Source organism: Lepisma saccharinum, chromosome 1 (assembly GCF_977018435.1).
Source record: "Lepisma saccharinum chromosome 1, izLepSacc3.1, whole genome shotgun sequence".
NCBI lineage: Eukaryota > Metazoa > Arthropoda > Insecta > Zygentoma > Lepismatidae > Lepisma > Lepisma saccharinum.
The window spans coordinates 156,813,631-156,836,043 of record NC_139229.1 but is presented as its reverse complement, the minus strand read 5'-3'; the positions used below and the strand labels follow the sequence as shown (position 1 = coordinate 156,836,043).

General features: G+C 37.7%; 1 protein-coding gene across 2 annotated transcripts in view; it reads right to left on the bottom strand.

Annotated features, from left to right (window-relative positions):
* Nucleotides 1-339: 339 nt before the first annotated feature.
* Nucleotides 340-22,413, bottom strand: part of LOC146002924 (lachesin-like) — a 397,885-nt gene continuing 375,811 nt past the window's right edge. For both annotated transcript variants that reach the window (XM_083141087.1, XM_083141081.1), the window contains exons 8-9: nucleotides 9,718-9,891; nucleotides 340-1,783 (exon numbers count right to left, since the gene is read on the bottom strand). In XM_083141087.1, the coding sequence (XP_082997213.1) occupies nucleotides 1,419-1,783; nucleotides 9,718-9,891 (539 nt within the window). In that variant the 3' untranslated portion in view covers nucleotides 340-1,418. The remainder of the gene's footprint in view (nucleotides 1,784-9,717; nucleotides 9,892-22,413) is intronic.

Genomic DNA, 22,413 nt, shown 5'->3' with positions numbered 1-22,413 from the left:
TGGATGGCTAGTGTCTGTGTGTACTAGCAAATAAAAAAAAAACATCTGTTCTGTTCGCTCCATGCGTTCCTCTGTGGTGACGTCAGACTTTACTTATATCCTTATGAATACATTCCAGGATTTTCATGACTTTGCATATTTTTTAGCAGTAGTCAATAATTGCTGATACATTGAAATTAATATTTAAAAAGAATACTTAAGGTGCTTCGTGAGTGCGTATATGTGCACATTTGGTCATTGCAAGGTGATTGAGCATATTTTAACCATTTTTAGGTCATATTCATTTATTTTGTTTTCAAGGTATAAATAACTGTCATTTAGATTTTGTTTCCCCCCCCCCCCCCAAGACAGTACAATTTCCACCAAGGAGTCTTGTACACGGAAACCCCAGGGCTCAAAACATGAAACACCAAGATGTATGTGAAAAATATCCCACCAGATGGTGCTCATTTTTAGATTGGAACAATTAGTCTTACGTACTTGCGAATTTCACAATTTCTTGCTTATCATATCTTTTCTTTCTCAATTAGGTTACCTCATCAAGAAAAATATGAATAGGGAATTTTTATGTTCAAGGGAATATTTAAGAAAATTTTATCTCTTTATTGCATTTTCATATTTCGGTGATTGTTGAAGTTCATAAAATTCCATCGGTACTTATGAATATATTCGCATTTTCACCTTGATGGTTTCTGTACCCAATGGGAGATGGAGGATTGTCGTTATCTGTGACGTTAATAGAGTATTGCAAAGAATCCTCTGAACTATTTTCCCGCAAGAGCAGGACTAAAATTTAAGCGTTTGACTTCTCATGGTTGTCTTGATAAGTAATCGAAGTTCCAAACTGGATCATAAAATATCAGTACACAATAAAACTCTCAACACAAAAATATACAACCTCAAAACAAACAAACAAAATTAAGTTCTTCTTTAACAATACGTTTCACAAATCGATATGAATTTATCTGATTTTCGGCGCCAGGTTTCAACAATATTACTCTGCAATAATTACCGCACTACCAACAATTGTTAATCGCATTGTTGCCTCCTTGTAACAGTCTTATTTTCTTCATTATTGCACATTTCTTTTTTTTTTTTTACAACTCTACAATTCACGTTTTTCAAAAACATTGTGACTGATACGTATCTTGTGTAACGCGTTTCGATACGAATTATTTGGAGATAAGGTCCCGTAGCGGCTTTATACCCAACATAAAAACAAAAATTATTCATACCAACAATCCACCCGTGAGTCAGTCAGAAACCATATTCACCCGTTTTCAAAGTAGGAGACATAGCCATAATCTTGCACTCTTGACACATTTTCTTTTCTTTTTAAAAAGATTATTATCTTATTTGTACAATAATGAGTCACTGATGTGAATTTTCGCGTCTTTGAATTAGTCCAAGACTCATTGTCAGCCGTTATGCAATGTCTGAAGAGCCCAAGACGCTAACACCAATAACAATGGAAGACGAATTTTATTTGTTGCTGCCCTGTTGTGCCCGTGGCGAACGGAGTACCCGGATGGCCTCCGCGTTGTTGGGTTTATTGTCTGCTGGGTTCGACTCTCGAACATGGAAGCGTGGGTCGTCATCTCCTCCTCCAAGCCTTCTCCGTCCTCGTCGCTCTCCTCCTCCGAAAGTCCGTCCATCCCTTTCCTCTCCTTCCCCTGCTTGTTCCTCTTCTTGGACCTCCCTTTCCCCTCCTTCCGGCGGTTCTTATTGTCATTGTGTCTGGAGGGAGAAGGGACAATGGTCGTCTTGGGCGCCAGCTGGAGCTCTGCAAAGGGAAAAGGAGCCAATTAGTGTCGTTTCTCTAGTCTCTGAATATCTTTCTGTAACTGATAAGGGGGGAGGGGTGTACACTACGCGTTAATGCTAAGTAAAACACCACACCATGCGACAAGCAATTAGGCGTCTTCAGTTATTTTTAGGAAGATTGGTACTGACACCGTCTCGACTCGTTCGAACAGAAGCGTCACCAGAGAATTACATTATAATATTACAAAATTACAAAATATTATGAAGTGGGGCTGCGTCTGTGATCATGACTGCTAACACACTCTCTCTTCTTCCTTCTCTTTGTTTCTACAATTTATTCCTCCTCTTTTCTCTTTCTTATTGTTTCACTATCGGTCTTTGTATATTCTTTCATTTTTATCTTTTTTATCTTCCGCTCTTTATTTCTGTTTCCCTATTTCTTTCTTCGACTCTTGCTCTCCGGTTTGTTTCTCTTTCTCTCTCTTCCCTCCCCCTCCCTCCCCCTCTTCCTCGCCTCTCTCTCTACTTCTTCTTTCTCTTTCTCGCTCTGTCTCCCCGATAGGGTAGTGGTAAAGTCGTCACCTTGTAATGAAGAGATCCTGGATTCGATACCCGGCGGAGGCACACAGTGGTTCGGATTCCACTTTAAACTATAGTTTCAGTCCCAGTTACCCTTTCTGCGCATAAAGTGGACTTCTTAAACTTCTTCCTCGGTCCTTCCCGTTTTCTTTTGCTCTGTCTTTTTCTCAATCTTTCCTCTGTTTCTTTTACCTTCTTTCCTCTATATTTCTTTTCTAGTTCTTTCCTTTGATTTTCTTTCTCCTTGTTTTATCTGTTTCTCTTTTCCCTCCCTTTCTCTTCTCCCTCTGTTTATCTTTTTCTTTCTTTCCTCTGTCGGTCTCTTTCCGTCTCATTCTTTCTACCTTTCTTCCCTTTCTTTATCCTTCTCTACATGAGATTCTTGCTATTTGGACGGCACGACATGCTTTATGGTGAGCTTTAAACTATCTTCGCCCACCATACGTTCGAGACTCGTAATTTAAGAATGAAGCAAAATTACATTGTTACGTGGCTTACTTAGAACTGCCACTAAGACAGAAAGTTGGTTACATATAACCTATATATTTTTGTCGTAATTGCAAAATGCCAGTTGTGTACCTGTACAGAGTGGTCAAGACAAAATTCCTTTTTGCAGAATTCGTAGCACAAGAACGAGTAACATTATTCTGCACAATTGTTTGTCTTCATACCCTCCATGCGCCGTGAAATTTTTTAACGTGACACCCTGTGTATGTTTCTTTCCCGAACTCGAGACGACACAGATGTTTACAACTTGCAAAGAAAGACAGTTTCGTCTTTAAAGGTTCACAGAGAACACTTCTTGGATTAGAGATTTTCTGAACTATTATTATTTTCCTGTTTCTTCCTGATTGTAGCTCATGTCATTGCTTTGAAGGGACCTGAATATATCCAGCTTTTCGATTTTTCACCTATATTTTTGTTTTATTTTTACGTTGTTTTTATTATTTCCTCCCCTGTTATTCCATTTCAACGTCTGTGTTAATATAGAATTGATATCTAACTTTTAAACAAAACGATTAAGCAATCAAAAAGACATTCGTTGATGTGAAGTTTAGAAAGCATTTCCAGAAAAGAGTATGGACACTGGCAACCCTGCCAATGTTTCTCTTCCGGAAGTGCATTGGGGCGCAATTTTGAACTTGGCGTTCAGTCCATTTACCCCTGCCTCCATAAATCTAATAGCTTAAATTGAATTTCTTCGACTCCACTTAAAACAGAAGAGTTCCCTGTGCCTCGAACAGAAGGAGCGTCGACAACAGGGTGGAGGAGGTTGAAGAGGGGAAAGTTTCCTTTTACATAAAGATTCCAGAAGACGAAAACGTCAACTTAAGGAAATTGTAATCTCATTTAGAGTGAAACATTTGGCTGCCCTGACTGAAACTGGAGATCTCTTTAATTCCTTTGTGAGGTGATCCTCTCTATGGAGCCTTACGGTTAACTTTCACGCAACTATTTTCTCCTTATTCCGTCTTCAGGCTGGCAGGTTCCGCATTTCAATCCCAGTTTCAGAATATGGACGTTTCAGTTTCATCAATTGGCCGTCCTCTGTGGCGGAGTGTTTAGCATAGCGCGCTTCGACGCCAGGGGTCTTGGGTTGGAATCTCGAACTGGAGATGGGCGTCCATCGTGAGTGTCCATTTATCAATTTAATCACACTACGCCTGCTCTTCGTCGCGATTAGCCAAAAGTGGCAGAAAAGCGACGCTAAATAACAAAAATCAGATCTGAAATTGTAGTTTTTCCTGGCGACGTGATTCGAACAAGTGTTCTCGGTTTACCAGCCATGTAAAATCGGCGTTAGCTTCCAACGTCACTAGGTCATCAGGAATCACATTCACTGTTGGGATTTTGGGGTTAGCAAAGCTCTCTGCCCAAAGTCAGCGCGTATGATCAGAAATTTAGAAGACGCTTGTAAAGTATTTCATTGGCCAATTCTGAACGTAGTTTTGGGGGGGGGGGGAGGCGAAAGGAAGCAGATAACGTCTAAGTTGCCTACGCTTATTTGTAATAATATTTACTAATTTCCTAGGATGGACGGAGATGGAAAACTATGTTGCTGCACCAATCAAAATTACATGACTTTGAAATTCGGTGCAGGATTTCAAGTGAAACCAAGAGGTTCCAGGTTCCATCTCGCGGGGAGTTTTAAGTGCACTTTGAGCCTTGAGAACTTATATCTGTTCTCATTTAATTTCAATAATATAACTTAATGCATTGTTAGGTTAGCAGCTACGACAAAGATGTTAGATTGGTTGGTTCATTTGGTGTTTTAAGTCCACTTTATGCACAGCAAGGCTAATCGGGACTGGACCTACAGTTTAAAGTTGGATCCGAACCACTATGTGCCTCCACCGGGAATCGAACCAGGACCCTTGATTAAAAGGCGACAACGCTACCACTGCGCCATCAGGGAGGATGAAGGTGTTAGCATTGTTGATGTAAATGAGGAGAAGGGTGCAGGTTAAGGCAGTAAAATATTTAGTGGGAGTATGACGTTACCAATAATATATGATTACTCTCACGGTGTAATTAACTTAAACTTCATGAATTTTATCTGTTTTCTGCAAACTTACTTGTGAGTTTTGTTTAATTCAATTTTTTTAAAAGGGAAGAATGGTGATTACCCACACTTCCTAACGCCGAATGTTTTACAAAAAGTTTTTTTGGTCATTCAATCTTATAACCACATTAAAACGACGTTACCCCCCCCCCCCTAAAATGTAAAAGCCATGGGAAAGATCTATGATTTTTTATATAAACTTGACTTGGCATCAATGTGGAATGATTTAAATGAGGTTTTTTTTTTTTTTTTTAAATATCACTGATTAGAATCACTTTAAAGAAATAATTTCTAGAATAATGTACATAAGGATTTTGCAGATATCGGAATCACTTTTGGTGAAAGCCTATTAATCTCGTAATCATTTAATGGTGTTTATTAGGCTATAAGAATGGAATAGAAAGGAAATAAAATGTATGTACTGATGTTGTGAAGCTCATATGAAAGGAAATGGAAACGCACATTTCTCTTGATTTAAAATTCAATAATTTTTATGGGCAAAAGTAGCAAACATTTTGTGTATAAAAATATACGAAATACTAATCATGTTAAACCATAAATAGTGTAATTATCATTGAACTGTAAATAATCATGGCCGCTGATATTTTTCTAACCATCAATAATACAAATCTCAAAAATTCAGTTACAAAGACTATAAAAAGATGTAAGTTACTAACTTAAGTTACAATTATAGAGTAAAACCAGAATGTTATATTTTAACTGGAAGAGGAGTTACTGAAATTAATATTAGTTTCAATAAAACATTTAACAATAAAACATTTAACAATATTTCCATAGTAGGTACAGTATCAAAAACAGAAAAATGTATATTTAGGTACATTTTTTATTTGCTTTAATCAAACTTGAAATATTTTACAGGGCCATTTAGTAGAAAAAGACTTTGTATAAAAAACATTTATCTATATGTATGGTGCCAAAAACCATACAAGCAATTTTAAGCGTGTTTTTTAAAAAAAAATCGAGTTAATTTTTAAAAATCCGATTTAAATTTTAAAAAATTAACAAAAATGTTTTTTAAAATAAAGATCATAATTTCTATCCACCCTGCTTGACATACAATGACATTAATGTCTGAGATTTACAGTCTTGACTTCCTTTTTTTGTTCTCTTTCCTTCTCTTTTTTTTTCTCTTTTACTTAGCTTTACATAGTAAATACAGGATACCAGCTTGGTCTGTGTGCAATGGGTTGGTTACCTATTACAGAAACGCAGACTTAAATATCGACATTTTCGTTCAATACTGTATATTTCTAGAAGCTTAATTTCCTAGTTACTGTAGTTCCTCAGATTTTGACCAATTCTCGCGTGTCCATTGTTACTGAAGTGTAAAAATGTTGAATCTCGTTTGCTCAGTCAGCACTTTTTAATTTTGTGTTAACATGCTGTTTCATGACAAAATTCGGAAAAAGGACAATTCCGAGCGTTACATCATTCTCCACTTGGATCCTTAATTCATAAATTTTGCTACAACCTTCCACAGAGTTGTGCCATAACCGCTTCCGTTACCCCCTTCCTCAAAGCAAGGAGACTGCACTTCTTAATGCCGTTTTTTTTTTTTAAAAAAAACTCCATCAACCATGACGTAAATTACAGCGCTAGAACGGAAGTGTTTCTAGGTTCGAATCTGCGATATGGAATAGAAGTTTCATTATCCAATTTACCATGCATCTTCATTGTGACAATTAAACTATAGAGCTCGGAAAGTGACGTAATGCCCGTTCTCAAACTGCAAATGTCATGTGTTTTCCTGATATCTGAGCGTTCGTTAACCTTCCACGTTGGAATCGATTCGTTACGGAGACATTAAGATAGGTCGGATCATATTGCAGGCTTTTTACCATTAGGTAATAATCAACTTTAAAAATTTTAATCCATTCATAATTCATCATTATGAGAGCATTAAATTTTCACTTAAAATAATTAACGTAAAACTCCAAAATTGTAAGCTTCGCCGATCAACAAAATTCGCACCATGATCAGAAGTGGCTGCTGTTTCAACAAGTTGACAGAATATATTTTTCTCATCCGGTCACAAAATGTTCGTAGGCTCCTGGCAACCCTGCGAGGGGCTTTCCTTTACGGAAATCTTAGTGATAGCAGCGCCTCTCTTCGGAAGAGGACCCAGCATCCCTGATTGGAGGCGACAGTCTGAATGACACGGTTTCTTTATGGTTCTATTAAACGGAGAACGCAGGGGACACCATTGTTCGGAAATTCATGTATCCGAATTGCCTCATTCCTTCGAAGAGGAAAGTGATCCGCCATTTTCTTGCCTCGCTTATCGGTGACAAAGAGTAGCTGTTTCGGTGAAAGTGCTTTGGGAAAGACCCTAGAAAGTTTAAATTATAATGTAATTAATTTCCGTGGATCGTGTTCTGCCAGCTTTCATAGCTTTGTCGTTTCCTCTTGCAATTCCAAAATAGTCATTTTCTTATCAAAATGTTAATTAAAATTATCCTCCATGTCTGATCTAACATGGAAACCGAAGAACCACATTGCTGAATGTCGAAGCACAGAAAAATATGACAATTATTATTTTGCGATTGGACCATGGGCTTGCATTGTCTTATTTTGGCGCCAAAATTTCCCTCCACTATAAAACCGCCAATGGAAGAGCCAATCATGCAACCCCAAACGGAAAACTGAAGCCGATTGGCTGTTTAATTAGCATGACGTCAGAAGTTTTAGCGATAAATTTTTGTAGTAAAACTGATAATACCAAATGTTTGGAAGTAAAGCAATCAATTAGTGGTTAATTATATTACTAAAACTTCTCATAATAAATTCTCTGCGTTTAGAAAAGATGATCACTTCTTTAGAAAATTACAAATTAGAGATACTGGAGTCTAAATGTCAAAATTAGAAAAAAAATATAGGTCTTCACTTTGATATTTTGCAAGAAATTTCCTCCCCGATGGCGCTGTGGTACCGTCAAGGTGTCCCGGGTTCGATACCCGGTGGAGTCACATAGTGGTTTGGATCCCAATTTAAACTGTAGGTCCAGTCTCAATTAGACTTACTATGCATAAGGTAGACTTAAAACACCAAATCAATCAATCAAAGCAAGAAATACTCAGCATTCAACATTTATACATCCAGTAGGAGGCTGAGTGATTCTTGGAGCTGCTTTGGAGAAACTGTAAGACCATTCCCGGCATTCCTTCTTCTCTTAAGTTACCCACGTAATAGTCAGATGCTTACCACTGAACACTGAATATTCGTATGGGAAACTCTACAACCAAGTCATTTCATGCATTACAGTAACTCTAACCAGTGAACAATAAACATCGTACACTAACGCAAGATGATACTGCACTTGTGTTGTAGAATTCAATTGATCATGTAATAATGTTACTTAAATGGTCAGCGCAGTTTTACCCAGTTGTAGCGAATTTTAAGCAAGGAACCAATGACTGAAGAACACTTCGAATAGCAACAAAAAATCATTTAAAATAAAATGTGAATTAATACAAAGTTACTTAAAAGTACGTACATTTTACACACTGATCTAATTGCACCATCTATACTTTTAGAATTTAACCAAAGAATAAAACTAAAGAAACACTTAATTACTTGTATAAGAGCTACACCACAATTTTTTAATTAAAAACCATACATTTAACACAAGTTGTCACTTTGATTATATTATGTGTATGTCTAACTTTATATCAAAGAGTAAGATACACTGTAACGAAAAACATCTGTTTAAAAAAAATTCAAGATAACTTAATGTAATATTTTACACTGCCTTGTTATTTATTACAGCAAGTGTTGTTTTAGAAAGTAACCACAGAGTCTGTCAGAAATCTGATATCCAATATACTAGTACTGTAATCGAGTGTTTGTATTGTATTTTGTACAAGTGAGACAAGGAAACATCAGTAGATGCAGAAATAAATATGTATCAGTTTTCAACATTTAAAGCCCGTACGAAAAGTAGGCTACACTGTAAAATGCTCAGGTTTGTTTCTAGAAATTAAAAAAAAAATAAGATGCAAAAAATTGCATAAGAGTATGAACATATCGCACATTTCTATCCTCATCGTCGCGATTGATAAAGCAGCGATGCGAAATAAAAGAAACAAATAAGAAAAATACACTCACTTTATTGTAAGATACTACGTATAATCCCAAGTATTACAAATCTGATGTATCATAGTTCTACGAGTTAATTGGTTTTGTAATAGAATAGAAGACAATGGTCTTTATTTAAGCAGGCGTGTTTCTGCCTCATGGGCAACCAACCCTTGTCCGAGATACAATAAATCAATAAAAACGAATAAAGAGGAAAAACATGATGATCATGACAATACAATAAAATAATGTGAAGATTAAACAATGATAAAATAATATATTGAATTGATTAGTTTGTATATTGTGGAGTTAAGATAATAAATAATAACTCATTATCAGTGCACTGTAAGGGAGAAGGGTGATAGGTATGCGTTACATGATATGTAAGTGTAGATGCAATTATTAAGATTTGTAGCCTAATGAAGTTGTTGAGACAATAGTAAGTGCTTTAGGTTTTTTTTTTAAAACTTAGATGGAAAATTATGTTAGTCAAGGGTGCTAGCAAGTACAAACAAGTACAATATTTCCGATTTTGTTGTGAAATATGAAACTGTAATTTGATTAAGACTGAGTTATATATTTAATGTATATACTGAATGTTTTGTGGGAATATGTGCTACTTTTTAACACACGATGTGTTTTTGAAGTTACGCCTGTTTCTTACAACCTAATGTAAAGAACCCAGTGAGTAGGAAACAAAGGCAAAAGACGCCCACCTTGTAGCCTAATGACGCCCTCGACGTTTCCCAAAGCGTTCGCCGAAGAGCAGACGTAGCTGCCGTAATCCTTCTTCTCCAGGTTCCTGATGGTGAGCCGCATGGAGAGGGAGTAGCCATTGGGCTGAGGTAACTCTTCCATAGGGAACTTTGAACCTTCCACCAGCTTCTCTCCTGGAAAGAAAAACAACATTCAACACTTCTCGCACAAACACATGTAAAAGCTGATAAAATCAACGTGAGTCGGGAAATTGATTTTTTTTTAGCTTTGATTCTCGAGGTGTGTGATTTCAAGTGGGGATTTTTACCGACATTGCTGCATAAAAGCGTCTATAAAATTCACCCAGACAGTGAGAATGGGTACCTGGGGGCAAACGTGGGGGGCTAGGGGCGGCAGGAGTGTGGTGCTGATCGCATCACCTTCACAATGATTGAGATAGTGAATGTGTGGTCACAATGGAAATGCAATGAGCGCGGTAAAGAATATATGTACATATTTTCACCTTCTGCCAATTTTTGAAATGTTCTAAACTGTGTGACCCTTCGGCAGCCTATTAGCCGGTTCCGGATTTTAGCCTCAGTCTGAACATGCCTGTGTATTTGCATTTCATCTATTTCACCTGCTCATTAGTCATCCTCTTCGTTCTAAGAAACCTTGTTCTTCATTATTAGGGCTACTTCTATACTCTGTCCCAGTTATCTTTGGAGCAAGGTCGCGCATAGGATACCGGAAATCGAGTGGGCAGAGCGAAGTACGCTGCTGCTACAGTCGCACCCCCTCCACGAAATCCCATTCCCTCTCACGTGTTCGCCGGTCCCCGTGGCGGAGTGGATATCACATCGCGCTACGACGCCAGAAGGCACGACTTAGAATCTTGGCCCTTTAATGGATGTTTGTGAGTGTCCATTCATCAATTTAACCGTATCATCACTCATACCCATCTTCGCAAATTAGCCAAAAGGGGCACAAAAGGCGAAGTAAAATAAAGCTAACCAATCAAACCTCTCACGTGTTTATTGGTGGAGCCGTCTCGCCTCACTACTTGCGCAGAGACTTGTTTTCTTTCGCTTGCTCCAGAGGTAACCGGAACAGAGTATAGTGATTGAAACTTCCTAGAAATCTCTGCTCCATATCACTGCACAAAGAAAGTTAGAAGAGATTAAAAAGTTTGTAAGCATTAACCCAGCAGCCATCTTTGTCAGCCATTTTGAGAAGATGCAAACGAGAGATTTCGGCAAATTTTTATACCGGGTGGTCCAAAAGTCCCGGAACGGTCATATATCGTGAGAAATACACATCGAATCGGAAAACGAAAAACTACGTGTTAAATAAATGAAAGAAAACTATTTAATGATATCACAATTGAGTCCACACCCATCGCCCCCTGGGGGCGGGGCGGGGGCAACTGTGAAATTTTAAATAGAAACCCCCATTTTGTATTGTAGAATTGGAATTGAGAGAGGAACATAAATTGAGAGTATTTGAAAATAAGATCCTTAGGAAAATCTTTGGACCTAAAAGGGATGAGGACACAGGTGAGTGGAGAAGGTTACATAATTTAGAACTACATAATTTGTATTCATGTCCAGATATTATTAGAATGATTAAATCAAGAAGACAGGTGGGCAGGCCATGTGGCACGAATGGGAGAGGAAAGAGGAGTTCACAGGATTCTTGTTGGGAAAGCTGATGGCAAGAGACCTGTAGGAAGGCCAAGACGAAGATGGAGGGACAATGTTGAGATGGATTTAAAGGAAATCGGTAGGGATGGAAAAGAGTATACAAATCTTGCTCAAGATAGGGACAGATGGAAGGTCTGTGTTGCTGCAGCCATGAACCTTCGGGTTTAAAAAGGCTAGAGAGTTAGTTAGTTAGAATCGGAAAGAGGACTTCATTCCGAGTCCAACGAGCTATCAACTATCCTCCTAGCTCAATTTTATAAAACACCAAAATATTTCAAAGGGACGCTCTGCCCCTAATTGAGCTAGGAGAATGGTTGATAGCTCGTTGGACTCGTTGAAATGAAGTCCTCTTTCCGATTCTACAATGCAAAATGAAGTTTCCATCTAAAATTTCACGGGGCGGGGGTGGGGAATCAAATGTGATATCATTAAATAGCTTTCTTTCACTTATTAAACACGTATTTTTTCGTTTTCCGATTCGATGTGTATTTCTCACGATATGTGACCGTTCCGGGACTTTGTGACCACCCGGTATGCTGATAAGTACATTGAGTGCAACTACATTACACGAAAATCAGATTTTTGTCTGTAATTTCCAATTTTGATTACAAAGTTGTCTAAAATGACTAACATTATCATAGCCACAGTGTATCTGTGCCATAACCGAGACTTGGAATTTTGACGACGTTGACAGATGTAATATTAAGGATGTTTGACGTCATGCTAAAAATTTACACTCCTTTTGAAAATAAAAGGGGCAAAAGCTTGATTACCGAGCGAAACCGGTTATCATCTTACAGGCTACTTCCCACACTCGGCTTGCTTTCCATATCGTGGATCAAGTCTTTATGAAGTGCTGAACGCGAAATGGTGACCTAGGAAAAAGAGAGAGATTGGGGGAGGGATTTGTAATGTAAATCATCACGTAAGATCTCGAACCTCGTACACGGAAAACAGTAATTATTTTTGTCAGTGTGTTAACCTTAACGCAATCGCTCACCCCCTTCTTCCCCTCCTGAGGATACGCACTGCGGTCTGATCGCTTAATAAAGACTCGCCTGATCGTTCGTCTTCCTGTTAAAGCCCTTTTCGAGATTGCGTGATCAATTCATCAGGCTTTTATATAGGGAGCCGCCTCCCTTACGAAAGGGTTAAATCCATTGGAACATCGGTGAATAAGAGTTAATTTAGACCGCTCTTTGAGTGTCGTTTTTTTTTCTTTTTTTTTCCTCCTCCGGCGTCGAGCTTGGAGCTGATAATGTGAAAGTGTCTTGGCTGTACGCGGTGTTTAAAAAATACTGAATTTTTCCCGGCGTTTTCATTTCCACACGAGGCAAAAAGTATAAGTTATAAACTCATTGCATCGGCTGTGAATAGTGGCCGGTTTTTTTTAAGTACAGGGTGTCCCGAAAGTCTTTTAACCAATATGTTTAACAGAAACATGCTTTATTACTCGTGCTACATTAACTCTTCTTTACAGCAGTTGTTCACCCTAGTACAGTCACGGACATTTTTGGGTTGTAACGTCCTCATTGGAAGTCGGTGAGGTCGTTATAAGCCATATGTGTCCACAACTGGCAAGAAGTTCAAGAAGCATTGTTAATTAAGGAATACTTTTGCCATTACTTTTCTTAATCGACCTAAGAAATAAGAATTTCATTAACAATACATTCCAATACATTGATAGTAAATGCAGATTGTAACGAACCTGAGAGTTTAAGGTTTTATATTTGTAAGAAGTTAAGATTTTTAAAATGTTTGTTACTTCAAATAATGTGCAAGTTGTCACAGACAATTATAGTTAGATTGATACAGTTGTAGTTGGAAATTTTATATATGTTTATAAATACGTCAAAATCTGTTCGTGTTGACGTCACTTTCTCATCTCAGCACAGGAAGTGAACCAACCTGAATGTTTCTCACCTGACGACAGACTGAGATTGAAAAACAGATGAAGGTGAAGAATCAATAATAACTTGGGTACGGAGAGAATTCAAGTATAGATTTTGGGTTTCCGAGTTTTCTTCTTGCCGATAAGTTGAAAGTAAGCAATTAATTATGTTCTTTGACTTTCGCTATATGTGAGGGAATTGCCCAACGTTAGTATTGAATGTTCTAGTGTTTTACTGGTAAGTGATTATGAAATATACGCGATTATAAAACTGCGTTTTAACTTTGAAAACAGTGTTGTGTTTCTTTTCTGCCCAGAAAGCCCTGATGATTTGCAGATTCTCATGTTCCCTACTAAAGGAGTAGCGGACTAACTTTGTGATGACTGGTGTACAACCGGGGGACCTTGCAATATGTACTAGGAAGTAGCAGCCCAACTGTGGGGAAGGCTTAGCTTTAAGAGACCATAATGCGGGGTCAAAAGTGACAAAAAGGGAGGGCAACTGACCCGCACGCCCCCCCCCCTTTCCTCTAACGTCGACACTGGTGCTAGCATTAACATGTGGAACATTTACTGTGAAGGCGAACTAACATAGCAATAATGCATATTTGTGTAAACCAAACTTTCTAGTCACCCTGTTGCAGGAAAAAGCTAAAATGCGGACAAATTATACTAATACGTAAAACTCTCATTTTAGTTTGTTTTACAAAGGGAGATCCGCCGCAGTGAAATCTGATCCTCGGACCACTAGACTACATTTCTGAAACTTGAAGGATGAAACTAATGCGAATGTTTGGGCATCACTTGAACTTCAATTTCGGAATATTTGAAAAGGAAAAAAAAAATGCTTGGTTGGTGCTTAAAAGGGGGGCTATTAGGAGAGGGTGATTTACCAATGTAGCAACTACAATATGTGCCCTAAAACGGGTGTGGCATCATTATTGGATCATTTATTTATCCTGATCGTTGTTATAGTCTACAGGCGAAATACAGATAAACGCAATGGGAAGTGAGAAAGAAAACTACTCGTGTAAATATAATTGTCCGATGAGAGAATTTTTTGTGCAAATACGTCCCTAAATTTCTCATACGGGTTTTCTTCCTCGTCCAAAAAAAATCGATTTGAATTTCGCTATTTTCTGTGATGTTTATTCTAGTTATGTAATGTTGACATATTCCGCTCAGTTCGTCAAACTTTATTTTCGTGGTATCTTTGTATCTGACCTTTCCGTCGCCTTGTAATCATGTTTTCTCTGGTTCTATTCCCGGTGGAGACATTTTACGCATCCCACTCTAAACTGTAGGCCCAGTCCCGATTAACTTATCTGTGCGTAAACCTGATTTAGAACAAACTTTTGATTTGCAAATTTATTTTAATGTTCCCTTTTGTAATTGACATAAAAATAAAAAAAGGTAAAGGAAACGCTTGTGCATTGCACCGTTCCTTGAAGACACACAGTGTTAAGAGGGCATGGCTCCACACATTATCGTTACAAGCAAAGATGGAAGTATCAGCACCAGCCTCCGTCGTCTCTACTACACTTCTTGTAGGGTTCTAAAGCATCCAATGGTGAAAGTCAGGACAACCCTGACGCTACTGTCTGGCATCACTTCCTGGAGAATCGAACCCGGACCCTCCGAGCGGCAGTCAGACGCCACACTTACTAGTTTGTAATTGACACCAATCGAAATTAAAGGTCTCACGTCACAACTTGGTATCAGTTGATCAGATTCCAAATTATAATCAATTAGACGTTTCACGGTGGAAGCAGGGATGCACAACAATGTAGCACCGGCGGGGGGGGGGGGGGTGGGAAGGGGATGAAGTAGGGGGAATAAAAGCAGGAACCGGGTGCCAACACAAACGTTCTTGCCGAGCGCTTATGTTCGGCCACTTTGCATTCCACGGCAGAACGCCCGTCCTTTCATAGCGGCAACCGTTAAAAGAGGGAGCCGGATTCCTCCGGCGCCTCACCCCCCTCCTGGAGCCACGTGGTCTCTTCCGATCCGCTCCAGGAGATTTTCCGGATTTCAATAGCATTCCGGGGCCCGGAGTCAACGGTTGGCCGGATTCCACGGAGCCACATGAAAAGGGTTTTCGACGGGGGGCGAGGGGGGAGAGGTCTCCATTACCCGACCCCTCCTAAGTCATCTGTACCAACACCAGCTCTCGATTCTCGGCGCTGGAGAGGCCGGTCGCCTGGGAAAGGTTTGTGATCTCCCTTCCACCTTTTAATACCAGATTTCGTCATTTGCAGCATCCGGGGAAACTGGACCAAACTTAACGCCGCTGATCGTCCTTGTCGAGCTCCATCAATTAGCATCCATTAGCCACGCATTGTTAAGGAATCGCGAGTTGAGCAGAACTCGCAGGCTAACGAGGTTTTGGCGGCAGAAAAGACTGCAAGGATACTCATCTGTGACCCTCTAACTCTGCTCTCTTGCATCCTTAGTCTGTAGTTACTCTCAAAGTGAATGTACAGGGTGTTACGGCACAAGATGGACAAACTTGCACTTAAAGGACGTCACGATGAACAATTTTCCTTAGTAACCTTTTCCTCATTTAAGCTTAGTCTTGACACTAAGAGCCCTGGAAAAAATCCCATTTTCTATTTTGTGTACATGTAGCCATAAACCACAGATCAGTCGTTGACACAGCGATTTATTTTTTCTGGGTGATAATAACATACTAAAAACGATATTATGCTGTGGAAACAGTATCGTATCAGTAGAGATTCCTGTAGGTTAAAGTTGATACGAGTAGATCGCCTTGTAATCAAGGGGTCGCGGGTTCGATATCAGGCGGAGTAATGTTCGGATCCCACTTTAAATTGTAGGTCCAGTCCCATTTAGCCTATCTGTGCATAAAGTAAACTTGAAACAAAACCTCAGATTAAATTTGCTAGGTTAAAACCCTACTAAACTGTGCCAGGATTAAGTGAAAGTTCATCAACTTTCTCTATTTTTCGAATATTTTCTTGCACTCTTTCCGAATATCTTCCTGCACTCTTTCCGAATTTAATGTGTGTTTCGATGTTGTTATCATGAATACATTACTTGTAGTGAAGGGCCAATAGAAAGAGTATTATGTGTGTCTTACACATTGCAGTCAACCCAAATAATGAGAAAAAAATCCTAAAACAGGGAATCAATAATTACAGTATCGATAAAATATAAAATGAAATTATTACTATTCATTTATAAATGCTTGCTACAATGCGATAATGTACGTACTCTATATTATTGCAATTGTTGCTTGATGTTTTTTAGTAATTTTGTAAGCTTTAATCCATAAGTATGGATAACGTTATAACGTAAGTCGTAAAGCATATTTCCCTGTAGGTTGTAGTAAATATATATCCCTATAGGTGATGTTCCTGGGTAAACAAAAAAAATCTGACAATTCGAAGGTGGGTATGGAACTTCTGGTTTGGACAAGTTCCCAATGTAAACAAGTGGGATACATATTGTATTCGAGTTTATTTTGTTTCAAAAGATCGGATACAAATTGGATCACTCAACATTTTTAAGTGATAAAGAGATACAAAGGTACCTAGAAAAAGTTAGGAAGTTCCCTAATCTTTTGGATGCAGATATAAGGGACAACACTAATATTTTCCAAGGCAATGTTGATCTTTTACCAACAGTTTCGTTTTTGATAAGACTTCTGCAGGTTGAGATGAAGATTACGTTAATTATAAACATTGAAATACTACGATTACATCAATAAAATAAATAATAATAATTACCACGGTTATAATTATTATACACTAATAATAACCTATTTAAATAAATTATATTCGAAATTTATTATTATTGTTGTTGTTTATCATGACGTTCGATCCACAATCAGAGTGGATATCCAAAACAACTATTTTCCATTGATTAACATTTTATACTTACTACACGGAAATGCACAGTTATTGTATTTTGTTATTAACTTTTGAAAGTGTCGTTCAAGAAAATACTTTAGAAGTTAGAAAAAATGACTCATAAAATTTTTATTGTGTGACCTCATGTAAAATTATATTTTTTGGAATTCTGAAAACTGTGGAATCATTTATTCTTTGGATTAAATGGTAGAATACGAAAAAAATAACCTGGTTCATGTATTTTTCCCCTTTTTTCGATCTAATGCATTCTTTACATTGGTTACTCTGTTCGAATACTAATCAAGTGAACTTTATTTCTGTTATTAATAGTAAAAACAACAAACTTTCTGCTTTTTTATAACTTGAAATGAACGATGCCAATTTTTAGGGGGAGTCGACTCAACCGTTCGACACACCTCCCGACGCCCATGGAGAGAGCACTTAACTACAACCAAAAGACAAATGCTTTATAATATGATTATAAATAGTTACAACTTTTAAATTTAGTCAAGACATGTGCGTTAGACAATTATGATTTTCGAAACACACAAAATATTTTCATTGAATTACTGCGGTGATGTAATGTCGACTATAGAGCCTATTACCTCGTGTTTGTGTCCAGTCTTTTCGCTTTACTGCCTGAATTCACTGATCTTTCCGTATCGGGTCTATCTGAAAACGATGCATATATACCTGAGAACAATTATTTGTTCCCTATCTCATGTTGAAACCAAAAGCTACACAAAGATTGTCGCGTTTTCTTAAGACACTGCCTTTTCATCTTTGAAATCCATGTTATTCTTGTCAAAACCGGAAGTGCAATCCCCGTCAACGCCAAGGAAGCACAGAAATGTAAACATCCGGTGAATAGCCCCTATTGCAAAAAAACTAACAATCGTAATGTTAATAGCTATCTATGCCTGGCGCTCATAAAGAAGTTATGAAAAATGTTGTGCGACAATATGCCTAATACGGATAAAAGCAAATGGATTACGGACGTAAACGGTAAGTTGAACCCATGTGCATTGCACTGTGTCGTGAAGGCACACAGGGTGGGGAGATAGAGCGCCACACATTCTCAATATCGGCCACACTGTAGATGATGTGATCAGCACCACGCTCCCACTGCCTTTATCGTCCCCAACCCATTGATCAGGGGCTGCATGAGCCCAAGGGAGGCTCTATGCAGAGATATTGTTAGAAAAATTCCACCTGAGATATCTTAGTTCGGCCATAGCACCCGGATCTGTCGTGTGGTAGTCAGACGCCCATAAAATACTTAAAAAGAACAAATCGGCTGCAAAGATTGTAACGCTATTCCTCGCTCGCAAAGGAACATAAGTCAGATTGTGTGCAATTCGATATTCCTTTGTTTCCCTTATTCGAAGAAGTAATACGTCACCAATCATGTGACTATGGAAAGGGAGGGCTCTCGCGTGGCTTGCGGAGTTCTCTCTCTCTCTCTTACTCTGGTAGCGGTTGGGGTTACATGTCGTAGCTCTACCTTGGACTGGTAGAATCGGTTAGCTGAAGTTATCATCTGTGTACTGGTAGTATAATTATAATATATTTAAGTTTAATCTAAGAATTATATTACTTCATTCAGTTAATTAGTTTCATTTGTGCACTATTTAGTTATTTGATATTTAATGCTACCATTACGCAGATGGTCATTTCAGATTTGGCCGATACTTACTAGTCTTGTTCATTTTGCATCCAATTAGATTTACAATTTCCCCATTCAAAATTGCTGACTAATATATTATATACGGAACAATAATACCGAATATTGAACGCAATCTAATTCCGGTACATCCATTAGTGATTCTATTGGACACATTAAAGGTTTCGAATACCGTATTCAATTAACAGACAATATTCCAGTGAGAATGATGCCATATAATTTGGATCCAAAGAAAGAAAAGGAAATGGAAGAAATTATTGATAATTTGTTAAAGCATGGTGTTATTGAACCTACTAATGGAGCATATGCTTCTCCAGCATTTATTGTGTATGGAAAAAATGGATCTAAAAGAATGGTCATTGATTATAATAAGATAAATGATCATATTTTATGGGATGGTTTTCCTCCAAATAACTTAGAAGACACCTTAAGTTTTTTGAGCAAAGGAAAAATTTATTCTGTTGTTGATATTAAATCTAGTTATCACCATATCTTACTTGCAGAAGAATCTCGAGACGTAACTAGTTTTGTAACAAAAACAGGCCATTTTAGGTATAAATTTCTGCCATTTGGTTTACGTGTAGGAAGTGCATGTCTAGCAAGAGCTATGGACATGGTCTTAGGAGATTTAAGAGGTACATTTCTTTCTTATTATTGTGATGATATTTTAATTGTATCATCTGAAGATATTGTTTAAAAGATTCAGAAATTATGGAATAACAATATCACCTCAAAAAATGCAATTGGGCCAGACAAAAATAAAATTCTTAGGGTTTGATGTGAGTAATGGAAATCTATGTATGGATCCTTCGCGGATCGATGCAATTAGAAATTTGCCAGCTCCCAAATCCTTGAGAGGATTAAATAAATTGTTAGGGTTTATAAATTATTTTTCAAGATTTATTCCTGACTTTCAGAAAATAATTTCACCATTAAATGATGTAAAATCTGTGAAACAAAAATTTTATTGGGGTTCTTTACAGCAAAATGTGCTCGATACAATTAAATTAGCATTTGAAGAAAATGTAATATTGAAGTTATCAGATATAGAAAAGTCATTTATAGTTCAGGCAGATGAGTCTTTATCAGGCTATGGTTCTATTTTATTGCAGGAAGATGAGGATAGGAATTTAAGACCTGTCTTCTTCTATTCTAAGCGAATGAAAGAAGCTGATAAAAATAAAACCATATATCAGGTAGAATTGGAGTCTTTAATGTTAGCTTTAGATAGATTTGATCCTTATTTGAGATGCCAACCATTTATATTGCAAATAGATAATATAAGTGTTGCATGGATGATAAAAAGAGCATCCAAATACCCAAAATATGCTAGATATTTAGAAAAGCTATCCATGTATAAGTTTCAAATAGAGCGTATACCGACCACAAGTAATAAGTAATAATTTCTATTGTTAACGTTACTACTGTTGCATATGATCAATTTCTAGTAGTTATTTCATCAATAAATTGTTAAATTTACTTTTTAATTTTTGTACTTCCCACAATGGCCTCTGATTCGGGTAAATATTTCAATAAGCAAGGTAGTCAAATTGTCAGCCCGTAGTATATATAATTGTAGAGGACTAGTGATATAATCCAAATCTAAATTATATGAGAAAATACTAGGGTGGTGACAAGATTATGATATTCGCCACCGAAAGTTATGCATTCAATTCTGCTCAGAGCGTAGTGATCGTTCTTTCATTTCATCTACAATTTCATATTTAACGTGGGAATTAACCTACAGAGGCAAGAAAGGGACGTAAAAATAACTAAATTTAAAGAAATAAAACATAAGCAGTGGGGATGGTATCGAGATGAAACAGGTCTAGGTCTCGCATCACAATCTGAGACCGCGACCAGACTATGTTGAGAGTTGATGAGACTATACCGAGAATCAGACATGCACAGGCCCATACCCAGGTTTTTTTTTGAGGGAGGCAGACCCATAGGCGAATTTTAAATACATTTTCTCTCATATTATACACTGATATATACGAGGCGTATTCGTAAAGTAAGTACCGTTTGCAAATATTGCCGCTGTAGCGATGCAGTCGCGACCGTGTATGTTCTCGCTGACGTCCTTCATCCATTAATTAGCCACAGGCACGCATGGGAGCAGGTCATTCTTTTTATTCGTAGTTTATGAAGGTTTGAAATGTTCAAGAAAATCAATCGGCCCGCCGACTGTGAAGTCCGGTCTGTGATTTGTTTTCTCAATGCAAGAATGGTTGAGTTCTTGCCTAGAGGACAGACCACCAACAAAGATGCCTGCTGTAACACATTAATCCGGCTGCGTCGTGCAATTCAAAACAAAAGACGCGGAATGCTTAGCGAAGGCATTGTGTTGCTTCACGACAATGCTCGTCCGCATACGGTCCAAAAAACTCAAAATGTCATCACGTCATTCGGCTAGGAACAATTTTGTTCATCCGCCAACAGCCCTGACTTGGCACCAAGTGACTACCATCTCTTTCTTCATCTGAAGAAGAAGTTTCTTGCTGGTCAGCGTTTCGACGAGGATGACGACGTCGAAGCAGCAGTGCATGGATGGCTTTCGTCACAGGCGGGAAAATTCTATGATGATGGGATACAAAAACTAGTGCCACGCTACGACAAATGCTTGAACAATGGTGGAAACTACGTAGAAAAGTAGTTTAAGGTCTGTAGAATGCAATGAAAATAAAAAGGTACGAAACTATTTTACTTTATTTTTTACACCCTTTCGGTATATATGTATATATACATATATATGTGTATATATATATATATATATATATATATATATATATATATATATATATATATATATATGTGTGTGTGTGTATGTATGTATATGGGGTGTATAAGAGAGGGTGGGTAGAGAAATTTGATCATTTTGTTACGAAATGTTGAAGAACAGCATTTTCTAACCTATATGTTACATGTTACATATGTTATATGCACAGATTACATGTGTTCATAATTAAAACAATTCAAATAGCCTACGGAAAGCAACATAGGTATATGTGTGGAGTTGATAGATGAGGGTTCACACCAATTTTGCAAAGTCTCTGACTTTTCCAGGTATTTTACATAACTGTGTAATGATTTAATGTGCTAAAAAATAGTTACATTTCAACTTTATAAGTTAATGAAATGAATCACGTTTGTTGAACATTTTTGAAAATAAATGAAAGAACGTTTTTGTAAGCAATATTACCCAAGAAAAGAAGATTTTTGGGAAGATAAAACGAAACGTGTTTCCGTTACAAATTCTACCAAGCAAAAATAATTTGTTTTAAATGACCTCAGTCCTAGCCTTGTTTTCCTGACTCCTCCAGTTGCCAGGACTTTAAAGTCAGTGCGAACTCTGTAAATAAATTATTTGAAGGGAAAGGCCAAGTGACTTCACCCTGGCAGTGTGTCTGCTGGCGTAATATTGTTTCTATGGTGTATTTTTGCTTCTAGAATCTTATTCGACAGTAAAAATGAATTCCAGTAGTAGGAGCAATTAAATGCGGTTGGGATAGAAAAATGCCATTTTCAACTGCTTGTAGCACCAAAGTTTTTGGTGTTGATGTCTT